Raw genomic sequence first — 16,359 nt, 5'->3', positions numbered from 1 at the left:
CTTTATTATCCACACAAAGACCTGGGCAAAGCCTCTCCTGGTGCCCAGCAAGCTGTGGCACAATGCTGAGGACATCAGGTCCCTCTGCAGGACTGGTGGGACACAGCGGATCTCCCCTGCTCCTGAGGAAGCCAGCCAGCCTGGGAAGCTCTCTCCATCCTCAGCATGTAAACATCTGCTGGGGGAAGACTTTTCTCCTAACGACACATCATTAAACATTGATTTAAAGACAATCATCTTCCCTCTCTTCAATTTCACAGCACCTTTAAAACAGCTGTGAGGCTGCAGCGGGGACTATCAGCCCAACAGGAAATGCATTGTTAGCTCCCAGCATTAAAACAGTAGAATGCATTAATTTATGAGCTCCTACTCCCTCTCCAAACGTTTTATTATGTTAATATCACCTTGATGTGCTGGTAGGCCCGGGTGCCAAAGCCTCTTTCACACAGTATGTGCCATCCTAAATTACAGGCTGGGTGCTTCCTGGAACTGCCTTTGGAAAACTGGAGTAAACCAGCAAGCACTAAAGTTAATATTATCTTACAGACTAACAACCAGCTAATGCTCGACATGTGAATCCCATTTACTTCTTCTCTCTATAACAAATGGTGAGTGCGGGACTGGACTGTTCCTGATTTTATGCTATTTATCTTTCTGATCCATTCCATATTCTTTGTCCTTGGTTTTCATCTACAGTTATAGCATGTGGGCATGTGTGTGTGACCTGCTCTACTCTGGAAAACACAAGGCATGTCCCCATCACCGTGTTTGCTTGGTCGCGATATGACTTGTGCGTTTTTATCTTGGAAGGAGACCTTCCAGGGATGTAGTAGAAATGTTGGAAACTCCAGAAGCATCCCTGGGAAATTAAACTGAACAAAGGGCCTGGGAATGGGCAGCAGCGGTGTGCCTGTGCTGTATCACCCATACAAGCATCCCCTGTCCCCGGCGCCGTTTTCTGCCTCCACCGGGGTGCTCAGTGCTGCGCATCCCTTTCCAAGCCCAAATCCTGAACCGGGAGCGTGTTTCAGAGGTAAATCAAAAAGAACGTGGCCCTTGTCCCTGCCCCCTAGGACAAGAGCACCAACGGGGAGGAAATGGAAAGGGCAGGGGCCGTGTAACCGGGAGCACGAAACCGCCCCGGGGGCCGGCCCGGGGCCGCGCACCGGGGGCCGGCGGCGGCAGGAGGGAGGCTCGGCCGGGCAGGACGGAGGAGGAGGAGGAGGAGAAAGGGGGCTGCCGGGCCCAGGGATGCCTTCGGCGGCGGGACGGAGGTGCGGGGCGCGGGCAGCCGGCGCCGCCGGTCTCCCGGTGCGGCCGGCCCTGCCCCCGGCCCTCCCCCGTCTGCGGCACCCTGGGACGGGGCTGACGTCAGGAGGAGACGGGGAAATCTCCCAAGAAAACCCTGGAGCGGCGGCCGGGGCGCGCACAGCGCCCTCCGGGCCCGGCCCCCCGCCGCCGCCGACCGCACCGCCCGGTAAGTTGCGCGGGGACGGCTCTACGCGTGTATCCCGTTCCCATTCATTCCCGTCCGTAGCCCCCCCACCCCTCCGCTACCTCCTCTCGCGCCGGGCCCGCCCCACGCGTGTCGCCGCATGTCCCCGACGGACTGCCCCGTGCGCCCCGTCCCGCCCCGCCACGCGCGCTCACGGCTCCCCGTCCCGCCCCGCGCTCTCCGCCGCTTCTCCCCACGCTTGTCCCGCGGGGACGTCCCGATCCGTTCCCGATCCCGGTTCCACCCGGCAGCGGCGGGGATGCGGGGCTGGAAAACAAAGCCGGGATGGGACACGCCACCGACGGTGGTGGGGAGAGGGGGGGAGCGCCTCTCACCGAGCCCTCGCCTCATCGGCTTGGTGTCGGCTCCACACTCGCGAAGGCCGGGACGATGCGATCAGCCCGCTCCGCGTTCCGCACAGTCCTTGACATCTTTATACCTTGTATAAATTCTTTCGGGGCCTCTGCGCTTCGTCAGCTCTGACAAATGCGCTGGGAAATGCAATTCCAGAGGGGTTACCTCACTTTATACATTTTTTAATATAGATATATTAAATTTTCTCCGGCCTCCAGCGGTTCTGCTCGGGGCGCGCAGCACAGCGCGGCTCCCGGCCATGTACCCGGTGCCGTCGGCCGGGGCTGGCCGGTGGCAGCAGCGCTGTGTGCGGGGCGATGCGTGGGGGAACCCTGAGAAGAGAGGGGGGTATGAGAGGCGCGGAGCCTCTGCGGTGCTCGGCCGGGGCTGAGCTGCCGCAGAGAAGAAGCGGCCCCTCCCCGGGGGCGAGTCTGGGCCGTCGATGAAAAATAATTCCCTACAGCTCCACTGCTATATTTTTTTCCCCTATTTTCCCCCTTTTTTGTGTGTTTTATTTTAAACCCAGGCACCATCTTTGGGACCCACACACAGTGTAAGTGCCTCGCAGCACCGCTCCGGGCTAATGCTTTCTGCAAAGGGAGAGAAATTCCCGAAGTAGGGAAAAAAAGGCTTTTCCTCCCCTGCTGTTAACCCGCTCGACCAGACTTGAGGGTGTCTTTCACTGACTGTAATATTTTAGGTTTCAAGTTATAAAATAAATAGTCACCAGGCGCATTTTCTGCTATTTCATCCCTTTTCCCCCAATTTTGCTTTGCCAACCGCACCGCAGACCTACACAAAGTCCGAGGCACGAATTCTGCATAAACCATCGTTGTGCCTGAATCGAGGACCGAGGCACTGCTTGCGTTTTTTATACCAATTAAAAATACACCTATTTTCCACTTAACAAACCAAGGTCCGTGTTCTGCGCTTTATTCGTTGTGCCAACTCCAGCCTCTGCTCTACAGAAACCTGACTTCCGAATATTTTCTGAGAGCTGCTTCACTGACAGAACCTCCCCAAAATCCTTCATTTGCCCGAAATATGGACAAAGTCCCTGGAAATCCCGCGCTGGAGCCGAGGCTGCATTTCCCTGGGAAGCTTTTAGCCGAGTTGAAGGGAGAATATCGAGGCAGATATTTCCTCCCACTGCCGAACAAGAACCTGGCTGGTTTCTCTTGTCCTTTACAGTCGCTTTTATTATTCATGCAGGTTTTATTATTAAATCGTGTATTTCCAAGAGCATATATCCTTCTATAGCCTTCTTTTCGGGGTTAGGGAAGGGAGCGTCTTTCTCTGAGGAAATAACCTTCGGGCTGAGCGCTGCATTATTTCCCTCCCGTGATGAGCAGCTCGGATTTATGTTGCTTTTAAATAACAAAAGGGGAGGAGAAAACATTCTCTAGTAAAGCCGAATTCCTTCCTTAGACCGCCTCCTAAACGTGCTAATAAAACTAATTCGTTTTATTTGCCCTCAACTTTTATATCTAACCCGGCGCGCTGATTAGCACAGCCTTCTGGAAGGGAGCGTGTTCCTATCTCTCCCCGAGATGTGCCCGTTAAGATATGGCCTTTCCCACAATGAAACTGGGAAGAAAAGTGTCCCGCGCCTTTATCTCGGTGGTGGTTTCTCCGTGGGCAATGGAGCCGCGCTGGGAACCGCAAGGCAGCGGGGAGAAACCAGCCTTTTGGGGGGAAATGCGAAAAAGAGAGGGAAAAGGGAAATCAAAATGGAAAGAAAAAGAGGAAGAAAAAGAAATTAAGGGAAAAGGGAAAGGGGAGAAGAAAACAAGGGGGAAAAAAACCAAGGAAAAAAGAAGAAAGAAGAACAAAATGAAGAAGAAAAAGGAAAAGAAGAAGGAGAAGAAGGAAAAGAAAAGGAGAAAGAAAAAAGGAAAAGAAAATTAAAATGAAAAAGAAAAGGAAAAAGAAAAGAACTATAAGAGAGAAAAATACAAGAATGACGTAAAAAATAAGAAAAAAGTTAAATCAAAAGAAAAATAAGATAAATAAATAAAGTTCTATAGACGAGAAGAAGCTGAGCTCACACAAAGGTCAACTGTTCCCCTGATTCTGCATTTTAAAGCAGGAAACGCACGGCTCTGCAGAGGTTCGCTGCTGTTTCTGAGAACATTAAAGAGTCCAGCGCGTTATTAGAATATTTCAGCCTTTCAGGAAATGTCCTGTTGAAGGAAAATGTGTTTCCCCCATCCAAATGCTGGAGCAATTAAGAGGTTGCTCGCTCGAAACAAGGTGGGGGAAACCCACATGGAAACACAATATCGGGGGTTCCAAGCGCAGCCTCGGGTTTTTTTTCTGTTGAAGAAAGAGTCTTCAGCAAATGCCAGCGGAGTGCCCGGGCCTTTGATTATCCTGCTTCAGAGGCATCTTTTTGAGTCCACAAAAAAGGCACATTTCGGGATCTAAAGATGCACGCAGTAACATGAGCAGGCTGCCTCGCAAACTCCGGTGCCCCTTCCTCCATCAATTAATAAGAAAAGCATGTTTCCTCTGCTCGGAGAGGGAATTGTGGGACTATATTGTATATTTTCCCTCCCAGGGAAACAGCCCCCCGTATTACTCAGCTGTCCACCCCTCGGCTTCCATCAGCCTGCGAACGGACAGGGATAAACCCGAGCTGCTGCTCACAGAAAATTCCTATTTTCCTAATGCAGATTTCAGTGCCCGTGGACTAGAGGATGCGAAACGGATTGGGAAGCAGCTCCTGCTCAGGCATTTGTGGGGAAAAGGAGTTATCCCAGCCGCGGGCACTCAGGAGATGGTGTTATTTTGGGGGTGAGAATAGCGAAAGTAGGGCCAAGGGGATCCTCCCCCACTGTCTACTCCCAGCTGCAGAAATCCGAATAGGAAAACCGTTTCTCCAGCCGTCAGTCGCTGCATTTCAAGAAAGCCTTGGGGTATCATTTGTATCTGTCAGAAAACATTAAGCCTTCAACTTTTTCATGCCGAGTTTTTGCAAGCGCTGCCGCGGGCCGCCGGCGCCCGAGGCAGCCCCGGGGTGGGATGGGGATGGAGATGGAGGGGGAGACCCGAACAAGCCGCAACCCGAGGCGCCCCAGGTGCCCCGGGAGCAGTCCCGGAACAAATGCCCTGGGATAATCCCGTTTTCCCCGTTGGTTGTCCGGGGTGGTGGGATGGGGCCGGCGGGCCGAGGGAAGCGGGATGGGATAGGGAACACTGCGGGTTGGGAAGTTGCGGGAAACCCTCTTTCGAGCATCCGCGGAGGGGCCCTACGCGCCAGCGGAAGGCGGAGGCTTGGCCGACACGCTGAGGGACGAATGTTGCGGAGCCAAAAGGGGCTGATTTCGTTTTGCTCTACTTCTTAGGAAAATTGCTCTCCTGGCTGCGCAGAGGAGGACGGGCCGGCTGGGAGCCAGCGTAATTTTCCACCTTCCTCTCCTGAGCGATTTAACACGCTCTCCAGGCTGGGCTCCTTCCCTGCTCGGCTTCCCGCTGCCGGCTCTGCCCGGCCCGGGAGTACCCGGCTCCGGAGAGGTCGGGGGCTGCCAGCACTCGTTCCCCGATCTTGGGGTTTGCCCCGTTTCCCCCCAGGCAGGGGTTACGGTGGCAGCGGGGAGCGCTGAGCTTGGCCTTGCTCTGGAACGTACCCTCAAGTACTTTGTGTGTAAGATGGCATTTGGGGTGATGCTGTTTTCGGGTAGGAGACCCCCGGGACACTGCCCGACGGAGACCACCCCCTCTGGGCATTACAACAACAAACACAACCCCCCACACTTCTGTACGCTCCATGCTCCGCGGGGCGCAGCGCTATACTGCGCACACGCCTGCGTGCATCCCCGGCCTCTACTTCTTCCCAACCAATGTGAGCATCCTGCATCCCAGCAGGAAAGCCGGGAGCGGGGGCTGAAGGCCCAAAACCCCTCATTCACCCGTGCGGGGGATATTTCCATAGAGGAAAGCTTTAAAAATATCACCGCGCACTGTCGTGGCGCTGCAGACCCTGCGCTGGGGGAGCTGCACCCTTCGAGCCCCTCTCACCACCCCGGCGATGCCCCTTCGCCACCCGCTGGGCACTTTGGGGATGGATTTGTTATTAAAAGTGGTTTTCCTGCTGCAGCTCCCAGCTGCTGGTCTCTGCGAAGGGGGTGGAGGTTGGCTGGCTTGGCTGGAGCTCGGTTTGACAGGGATTGAATTGTCTAGGTTTGGCTCGGTTGCATTGGTTGTGGTTTCATTCAGCTTGGTTTGGTTTCTCTTGGTTCAGTTGGGTTGGTTTGGGTGGGCTTGGGTTCGGTTGAGCTGGGTTTGATTGGATTTGGTTTGATTTGGTTTGGTTGGGTTGGGTTCGGTTGGATTTGGTTGGGTTTGTTGGGAGGGAGAGGATTGAGACTCTGCCTCCTCTCTTGCCTCACTGCAGCTCTATTTTTCAGAGGGCTTCCCTCTCCCCTTCGACAGAGGTGCGTTTTGGAGGAGATGCCTTCGTTTTTGTAACAATTCCCAATAGTTTATAGACTGAATCTGAGTCTATACAACTCTAATAAATCTGAAGAGGAAAAGCTGGCAGAGACTGATCCTGATATACGGCCCAGGTGGTTTGGCATTGGCTGCAACCACTGCAGGCAGCCAGGGATGGGAACCCCTCTCTGAAAGCAAAGATCCCCCCTCAGCGGCACCCAGGGCACATGGAGTCCCTCTCTCGGTCAGACACGTCCTGTCCTCTTCTCCACAGGGTTGTCACCGGCATGGCCAGCACTGATTTATTTATAAGCGCCATCCCCCTCTCTGGGTTATTTATAGCAGGAGGAAGCGGAGCGGTTTACTTGCAGACTTCCAGCGTTTTACAGATCCCCGGCGCAGCCCCCAGCCGGGGTGGGGGGGAGCGGTGGCTACGCGGGTGCGGAGGTTTCCCACGCAGAACCCTCCCGCTATCCCGCACAGCGGCCGTGTCTCGGCCGGAGCTCTGCTGGTCCCTCTCGGCCCCGACCGTCCCTGCCGCGGGTCGCGGGTCTGCGCGGGGGTCCTGGAGGGGCTCCTCCGTCCTCTGCTTCCTTCCCGCAGCTCCCTCTGGTACCCCGAATGCTCGGGGACGTGTAGGGGAAAAGCAGAGCCCGGAACCACCGTCCTGCGTGACCCATAGAGCCAACGTCGGTGGGAAGAGCCGCCTGCTCCGAGCGGGGCATCAAGGCTTGCCTTGGGTGATGGCCTGGCTGAAAGGCGAGGCGTGACGTCAGGGAAGCGAGGCGTGACGTCAGGGAAGCAAGGCGTGACGTCACACGGATGGACCTGTGACGTAGCGCCTGTTGGAGCGGGTTGCCGGCAGAAAGATGCCCCCGACATCCCGAAATGGAGCGGGCCTGGTGGGGGGGAATGAGGAGAAAGGACAAGTCTGGGGGGCAACTGCCCTGTCGGGTGTGTTCTGGTGTTGTGATACGTGTTGTCGCAACCAGCAGCACGGAGGATTTGGCTCTGTGCGACAGGAGTCCTTAAATCCACCTAAAACATACATAAGACATGCAGAATATATATATACACGCACATATATATGTGTATGTATGTGTGTGTGTATATATAGTTATAGATGTATATAACTATATCCTCCTGCCTGAGACCGCTCGCCCGAGCTCCAGTGTGCGGTCAGTGCCTGACCCACGACACTTGAGGGGAGCTCAGGAAGGAGCCGGGAGCTGATCCCGAGGGCTTGATGCGGCAGGATCAGCCCGTTACTCTCTATTTAAAGCTATTATGGAGGGTGTCTGCCCCGGGATCCCTCCCCAGAGGAGCCGGGGGGGTAGGCAGCGGGACCCGGCGTTACCACAGCCACTGCCTCGGTGAAATCACGGCGGTGCCTGGGGCTGATCCTTTCCTAGGGAAAATTGAGACTAAAACGGGTTTGCAAAAAGTAAATTTACAGAGGAGAACAAAACCTGTAAATTAAAAAAATAATTAAAAAAGGTACAAGAAAAGGAAAAGAAAAATCTGTCCCACAGAAATAGAGGCAATAAAAGGGACCGTGAAGGGTCTCAGGCATTGTGCATGTCTGGATTCGGTCACCTTCCTCCTCCTCGGAACCGAGGCCATCCCCACCTCTCGCTTTTACCTCAGGGGGGTGTCTCCATTCTGCCAGCGCCTTCTGCATCAGCTGCGCCTCTGGAAACGCAGAGGCCTTGCTAAATGTTTGCATTTTAGACCATGTCCAGCTTTAGCAGCCAGGCTCCCCTCGGGTGCCCGAAATACCCCCTTAGTTTGGAGAGTCCTGAGCGAAGTCCAGTCGGGAGCTGTGGATGGACAGATGGACACTGATACATCACTTAGAAAAGGGGAAAACATTAAATAAGAGAGGGTTGGAGAGACCTGACCCTGCCAGCACCCACCTGTACATCCCCTGAACTCCATCAGAGGTGCAACGGTGAGGCTTTGGGCTCTCCCCTCCCGGTGTCCCCGCTTAGGGGGTTCTCGGCCGCATCACCCAGCCCCGGTAGGAAAAGCCCTGCGGGGCTGGAGCTTCGCTTCCCTCCACTTTTCCATAAACCGGTTCAAAAGTTCTCTCCCACATCTTTACTTGATTTGAAAGCAAAATAGAGTGTCAGGATGGATCAGTTAAAGCGAGCCGAAAAAATAAAGAGGAGAGACGGTCCTTTCCCCGGAAGAGTTACACCAGGGGCCTTCTACCCCTTTCCTCTCCCCCTTCTCCGGTGCAGGTACCCCCGGTTTCCACCTGCCCCCCAGGCTGAGGGTGGGTTTTCCCACCTCACCAGACACAGAGGTGCTATTACCCGGGAGCGCTCACGGCCTGCGCTAGCAGCACAGGGACCGACCCCGCTCTGCGCTGGGACAGGGAGCACCGGTGGCTGCTGCAGGAGAGTTGGGAGGGCTCCGGCCCTGCGGGGGGTTCCCAGGCTGTCAGAGCCCCAGACACCCCTCCGGAGAGTCGCGGCGTGTTCGGCTACGGGAGGAAAATCATTTGTTATTAATCGTATGCTGGAAGCTGATGCGATGGGAGCGATCGCGCTGTGACCCCGGCCGCGTTTTCTAAATCCTGCAGCCAGAAAAAAGCCAGTTTTAAAAAGGGTGAAACCAGCTCAGACGCAACCCCCGGGCCCGTCATCCCGACAGAAATCCCTTCCCGTTTTCCTCAGGACTGAAAGTTGAGGCGGGATCGCTGCGCGCTGGGACGGGCCCCGCAGCCCCGCGCAGGGATGCTGAGGGGTGCACAGGGTGTGCGTCCACTTCAGGGCCTGGAGGCAGAGGTTCTGCGGGCCGGGAGGCCCAGCCGGGCTGGCTGCGGGGATAGCCGCAGAGGTGCTGCGCTGCGCGGGGCGCAACCTGCGCGCTGCGGAGGAGGGCGGGCTGGCGGGGTGCTGGGGGCGGGGGGGTGGGTCCGAGCCGCCCCCTGCGCGGAGGGGGGTGATTTTCCACCTCTCCATTCGTTTCTGGAATATTTTTAATACCTTACGGGCTTGGGGGAGGGGATGGAGGATGCAGGATGGAGGGAGGCGCAACTCGAAGCAGTCGCAACCGGGCGGCGGGGGCCGGGTAGGGGGTGCCGCGGACCTGGCCGCGGCCGCGCAAGGAGCGCGCACATCGGCGGGGAGCGCGGAGGCAGGTCCGCCCGCGCGGCCGGGCTGGGCGAGCGCTAGATGGAGTGATGCATTAGCGAGACGGGGAGGTTTTAACCTTCAGGGGGAGGAGCCCCGTTTAACTACAGGCATTTGTTCTAGGGCAGGTCACTTTAATCTCTTTAGCTTTAAACTGTCCAACTCGCAACTCGCGTTTCTCTATAAGGGATCTTTACCACTTCCCTGCCTATGCGGCCGGACTGCCGTGCCTCATCCCGAGCAGAGACAGCCGGCTTCGAGGCACCCCCCAGAGCTCTTCTTCCGACACCCTTAAAATAATCCTATTAGTAATAAGTGGATTTGCTTTTGCTTTTGTTGGTTTTATATCTATTTTTTAAAGAAAACCATAATAACTATAAGCAAACCTCTCGCTGCTTTCTGTGTGGAATAAACACCTGCAAACTCCCCCAGGCAGCCCGGCGCCCCTGCCATGGATTCCTTTAAAGGTGGAATGAATTTGGAGAGACTGCCCGAGAGCTTGAGACCCCAACCCTCCCATGACATGGCTTCCAGCTTCCATTTGCAAAGATCCTCGGAACCCAGAGACCCGATCGACAACTCAGCCAGTGAATCCTCCGACACGGAGGTGCCAGGTAAACCCGCCACCCCCCGCGCCCCCGCTCCCACCGCACCGCCTCCCCTTCCCCCCCCCTCCAGCGCTTTCCCTTCCCTTCCCTCCACGGGGCTTTGCCCGCACCCCCCGCACAACCAGAGGCGATGGGGGGATATGGGGGAGGGGAGAGCTGCCGGTGATCCCGGCGGATCCATCCCGAGATCCCGGGATCCGGAGCTCCGAGCAGCCGTGGCCGGCGGTGACAGCCCGCAGGGAAAACCCGCACGGATCCCAAACCCCGTTCCCGAGCTGCTCTTTTTTAATTGAAGCTGCAGTTATTAATTGATGGGGTGGAAGGGAAAGGGGGGACTCTTCGGGGAGTGCGGTTTTGGTGGATGTTTCTGGAGTAATGTCAGCTTTTGCCCGGGTTTATTTTCCAGCTGGGGTGGTGCAGGGATGGAAAAAGATCCCTCTGTGAAAAGAAGCGGGGGGGGAAGGGAAAAGTATCTTAAATAAGGAAAAAAGTCCTGGTAAAGCAGGAGAAGAGGCATGGGCCGAGTGCAGGCAGCGCGGGCCGCCGCGGAGGGGATGGGAAAGGTCCCCGGCCCTGACCACCGTGTCCTGCAAGGACTGAGTGATTTCCCCGTTTGTACTGAGTTCAAGTAGCGATATTTCTATAACGACGAGGGGAAAAGCTAGGAGAATGAAACAAAAGCTGCAGAGAGAGCGTGAAAGCCATTCTCCACCGAGACCATTTATAGGGGGAGTTTATATCTTATTTCATTTTAGCGTTTTAATAGCTGCTCTTGCTCTTCGGAGTTTGAGCAGGTCCCAGAACCTGAGGAGTAGCTGTGGCAAGAGTCGGTCCCGAAGTGGCACCCGGTGATAAACAGGGTTTGAGTTCTTCCCAGACTGATTCGCAAACAAAGTTAGGGACCGGCGTCTGGAAGGGACTCTGAGATTAGAGGGGATTATTGGAGATTAGAGAGGGAGATTTGCTCCATTTTGCCCTACCCCTGTGTGTGACCCCTCAGTACTGGAGGACGGCTGGGGACCTGCCTGCTTTTCTTCCCCGAGAAGCTGCAAAATACCTTTCACTTTTGATATTTTTAATGCGAGGGAAAAGCTACAAAAGCCGGTTAAAGCCGATGTGCTTTGCGATTTGAAATTGTCCCACAGCCCGCAGCGGAGGCCGCCTTCTTAAGGGAATCCTGGCAGGGTTAAACCCGGAGCTGGGAAAGGGGCCGCGGGGACGGAGCCCACTGCGGTCGCGGCGCTTCCCCGTCTCTCCCGGATTCCTTCGGGCCGGTTCCTCCGGCTCTCCCCGGCCGAAAGCGGGAGGATTTGTCTCTGCGGGCTTATTTTGGTTTCTGTTTCGCCGTCGCCGCGGGGCCGTGCGGCTCGGCAGGGCCCGCGCTCGGGCCCGGTCGGGATCGGGAAGGCTCGATGTGGCCGGAAGGTCTGAGGAGCTCGGTGTCCCCGGGGGGGCCGGGAGCGATGGGTTCTGTGCTGCAGAGGCCTTGTTTGCTCTGTAAACCTCGTAAGGCAGAAAGGGGCCGTCCGGGCTGCAATCGGCCCCTCTTGGGGTTTGCATTGAGCCGTTGGACCCCCCCCCTGCTTCTGCTCAGGCGAGGAGCGGTTCAGGGGTGACTTTGCAAGGACAAGTCCTCCCGGGCTTTGGATGCAGCCCGCGATTATTTTTAGACTCCCGGTTACCTCGCAGAGGTCGGGGCTGTAGAAATGTCCCCGACCCGAGGCCGCTGGGATAAAAACCTCTAAAGGTAGGGGAGGGGGACACCTTCCACAGGGAAAACTTCCAGAGGAGTTTCCTTTATGCGGAAGCCAGACAGAGGAGACAGGGATGGCCGCGGATCCCGGCCTCGCAGCCTCCCGCGCCCGGCTGCACCTTTCCCGTCTCCCGCCGCGGCCCGGGCTGGGAGCACATTTCGTTCAGGCCTTTGACTCCCGTTCGGAGCACTTTAAGCAGGCTGAATCCGGTCGAACGAAGGGCTGGGAAAGCCAGAACGGCCGTTACGAACCGGGAGCGGGGATTTGTCCCTCGCTGCGGTGGGGCCGGGGCCAGATTCCTGCTTCCAGCCCGCGCAAATCCCGACCGCTAAAACTCTCCTGAATTTCATTTCTTTGCTAATTTCGATACGATTTTTGCAGAGGGGTTCGTCCAGGCTCGAATTAAAACAGACATTAAAATCCTAAAAGCGGCGAAAGAGAAAAAAGAAGGGTAATAAATAAATAATTGGGGGAGCGGAGAAGCCGAGAGAGGGGGTGACTTTTGCTGCTGGGTTTTACACCCCGGCCCTTCCAAAGTTTGTCGTCGCGGCCGAGCACAACAAAGACAATGGAGCAAAGATCGCGCCTTGGGTTTGAGGGAGTAAAAAGGTGCCGCGGGTCGGCAGAGCTGCCGGTGGTGCGGGGAACCCGTTGCCCGCGATTGCTGTCGCTGCCCAGGCCCGTTCCTACCCGGGTCCGGACAGAGCTTCCTGCTCCTTCGCCGGTACCCCCGGGTTTGGCTGCGAGGCGCTGGAGGAGTGCAGGGCCCGGTAGGACCGTCGCGGGTGCCCCCATTTGCGGGGCGGGCAGCGCTGTGGGTGCGGGGGGGGGGGGGGGGTGCATGTGCCTTTGTGTTCCTGTATTTCTATTTGCAACAAAGCAAATAAACTAAAACCCCCAACTCCCGACACCCCACCGCAGAAAAGGAGCGCAGCGGCGAGCAGAAGAACGAGGACGGAGCCGCCGACGACCCGGCGAAGAAGAAGAAGCAGCGGCGGCAGCGGACCCACTTCACCAGCCAGCAGCTGCAGGAGCTGGAGGCCACTTTCCAGAGGAACCGCTACCCCGACATGAGCATGCGGGAGGAGATCGCCGTGTGGACCAACCTTACCGAGCCCCGAGTCCGGGTAAGAGGGGCGCTCAGTCTTGCCAGGGTGTAGGCCTTTGGGAGGGGGGGTCTCGGAGATACGGTCCCTTTTGGGAGCTCTGCTGTGATTTGCGAGCAGCCCCCGGCCGCCTTGCGCTTGGCTTTAGTAACTAAAACTGGGATCCAGACCGGAGAGGAGGAATCCAGCTCCTGGTTGCGGGGAGATGTCGCCCTGAGCGGGCTGCGAACGCGACGGGCAGAAAAACGGGGGTCTAGCAACGTGGGGGGGGTCGGGGCTAGGAAAGCGCCCGGTTGTGGGGGGAAGCCGCTCAAGTTGGCCTAAACCCCATCCCAGCAGCTCCAGCGGCCCTTCCCCTTGCTCCCGTTATTCCCGATAATCCCAACAATCGCGACCATCTCCCACCAAACCGCCGCTGGATACGATCGTGGCCGCGGGATACGGCTGAGAACGGGCCCGGGATCTCGGTGCTAGCCTCTCTCGGCCGCGCATCTTCCGTTTGCAGGGGCGATGGGCGAAGTGAAGGACAAGGGCCCCTCCAAGTCAATAGAGCTGTAGACACGTACTTTACACGCCCAGAAGCCGATACCACCATATATATACGTGGTGGCTAAGTATATATATATGGTGGCTATACATATATATATTCGGTGGCTATATGTTTATATAAATATGGTGAATATATATATACATGGAGCTATATATATATGGAGTCTATATATACATGTGCATATGCATATATAGCCTCGGCAAAGGCTAAAAAGATTTCCTGCTGAAATACCCTGGCAATGAACGACCGGACCAAGCGGCTCTGGTGTATTGATCCGCCGTGCCCCAACTGTCACCGTTTCTCTCTTCGCGTTTCCCTCCTGGGACATTTCCCGGAGCGGTTCCTGCCGTGGCCGCACAGGCCAGGACCGTTGGCTGAGCGCGTTACTGGGGAGCGGAGAACACAGAGAAAACAGGAGAAAACGGGAAAGGTCCCGAAATTCCTTTTTTTTTCCTTTTTTTTTTTTTTTTTTTTTTTTTTTTCCCTTGGCAATTAAACGCCGAGTGACCAAACTGGATTACAGAGATTGTGCTTTAAACCTTTCAAGAGTAAACACCCATTTGCAACGGGACAAATGCATCTGAAAGCATTGTCCTAATTGGGTTGAAAACAAAACAAAGCCGGAGCATTAATGTTGGGGGAATGTTTGAGAAAGCGAACAAAACTAATATATGGGTTGTTATTAACATGATTTCGTTCTCTCTCTGTATAGAGATCTTTTGGTTTGATGTTCTGAGATTGCGGATCGCAAATCTAACCTTAATTTGCTATGAGGGCCTTCCTTTAAAATGTTTAGGAGCCATAATTAAAACTATTACCCTCATTTTCAGGAAATTCCTGTCTGGAAGCACCTTCCGAGGAGTATATTGGAGGGTTTGAACACGTTGGCTTTCGTTTCCTATTTATACGGGCTTCTTTTTATTATTGTTATTTTTTAAACTAGACTCCTCCATCCATTCCCTCTCCCTCCCGAAATTTCCATCCTCGATGCCGGTGTTTCATAGCAGTTGCTCCATTTCTGCGTCGGGAAGGGAGGCCCGAATCGCTGCCCCCTTTTGTCCTCCTCCGGTCCCGGCGGAGGGCACACAGTCTCCGCGGGGCCAGGCGCAGGGAACAGCGCGGTTCCGGTGTCCGCAGGGAGGCCGGGGGCGACGGTTCGGTGGGAGACAGCCGGGAATACTGGGGGGGATGCAGCTGTAGAGGCTCGCAGGCCAGGGCAAGCAGGCAGGCGGGACAATGCTGGATTTTAACCTGGAAAAAAGGATTTTGGGAATGACCGGTTTCAATCGTGAGAGGCTCTGCCGCTTTCCAAGGGCTAAAATAAAGAGAATAAATATAAGAGAAAGCCTGGACCAGGTTTCTGCATCAAACACCAGGAGCGGCCCCGCTTCTCTGTTCCCTACTCAGGGCTGTAAATCCCAGTAGATGGAAGGGCAGAGGCTGCATCTAAGGGCGATGCAGGGACTGATATTTTTTCTCCCCCCAAACCTAAACATACTAATCCAATCCCTCTTTTTATGATCTCTAACAAGGGGCTTTTATTACACAGCATTAGCGTTCGGAAACGCGGTGGAGCTGGGGCGAGCTGGCCCTGATCAGAACTGAGAGAGTGGGGACCGGCTACCCTCCGGGACCGGCGGCTGCGCGCATCCCGCGGAGCGCAGAAGGATGCGCGCAGGGACCGCTGTGCGCGCAGCACCACGCGGAGCTGGACTTTCGTCCTGCGGGGTTGGGGGGATGCAGGGAGTGGGACCTCATCTCCCTTCACGTCCCGGGGTGGGGGTATTGCGCTCGGCTGCCTGCGCTCTGACCGTGCCATGTCGGTGCCTTTCTCCTCCCGCAGGTCTGGTTCAAGAACCGCCGAGCCAAGTGGAGAAAGCGGGAGAGGAACCAGCAGATGGACCTGTGCAAGAACGGCTACGTGCCGCAGTTCAGCGGGCTGATGCAGCCCTACGATGACATGTACGCCGGGTACCCCTACAACAACTGGGCCACCAAAAGCCTCACCCCGGCGCCGCTCTCCACCAAGAGCTTCACCTTCTTCAACTCCATGAGCCCCCTCTCCTCGCAGTCCATGTTCTCGGCGCCCAGCAGCATCCCCTCCATGAACATGCCCTCCGGTATGGGCCACTCGGCCGTGCCGGGCATGGCCAACTCCGGCCTCAACAACATCAACAACATCAGCGGGTCCTCGCTCAACTCGGCCATGTCCTCCCCGGCCTGTCCCTACGGGCCACCGGGCTCGCCCTACAGCGTCTATCGGGACACTTGCAACTCCAGCTTAGCCAGCCTCAGACTGAAATCAAAGCAGCACTCCAGCTTCGGCTACAGCAGTTTGCAAAGCCCCGGCTCTAGTCTAAACGCCTGTCAGTACAACAGTTGACGGACTTGACACAAACCACCTCCGACAAAACATCGCCGACAAAGCAAAGCAGAAGCAAAGCGACGTTTAAACGGAAAAGAAAAAAGAAATATATAAATATTAAAACCCGATGATGCTAAAAGAAAAACCCGAGCAAGTGAGAGAGGAAAAAACCAGACAAAACAAACCAAAACGCCACCAAAAATAAACCCCAAAAAGCTCCGCGGACTTCGACTGTCTAGATAAGACAATATTAATACAAACCAACGATGCAACCAATGCAGCGCTTAAGTAGAAAGAGATCATAAATAACAATAAACCATCAAAAACCATAAACGGACCAGAAAACTTTTGCAAGAGACACCGAAATCTGGTACATGGATGAGTTGCAATTTTTTTTTTCTCTGGATTATGCGGGTTGTATGTGTTTACTTGAACTTGCACAGGAGTTGGTAAGGCGGCCGCTTCCCCTCGGGGAGGGCGGCGAGGGAGGGAGGGAATGAGGGAGGGAATAAGGGAGGGAAAAGGGAAGGAGGGAGGAAGGGAGGGAGGGAGA

The 16,359-nt window shown here is 55.7% G+C and overlaps 1 protein-coding gene across 1 annotated transcript; it reads left to right on the top strand.

The window, feature by feature from the left end:
• Positions 1–9,874: 9,874 nt before the first annotated feature.
• Positions 9,875–16,117, top strand: PITX1 (paired like homeodomain 1; the record flags this gene model as incomplete). The annotated part of the gene is made up of 3 exons (XM_080627169.1): positions 9,875–10,037; positions 12,707–12,912; positions 15,285–16,117. The coding sequence occupies 3 exons, from the start codon at positions 9,875–9,877 to the stop codon at positions 15,822–15,824; spliced, it is 909 nt and encodes a 302-aa protein (XP_080483295.1). The 3' UTR covers positions 15,825–16,117.
• Between the last annotated feature and the right edge of the window lie 242 nt (positions 16,118–16,359).

Source organism: Psittacula echo, assembly GCF_963264785.1.
Source record: "Psittacula echo genome assembly, chromosome: 11".
In the NCBI taxonomy this organism is placed as follows: domain Eukaryota; kingdom Metazoa; phylum Chordata; class Aves; order Psittaciformes; family Psittacidae; genus Psittacula; species Psittacula echo.
The sequence above is the reverse complement of the archived record's forward strand: the minus strand, read 5'-3'. Positions and strand labels throughout refer to the sequence as shown.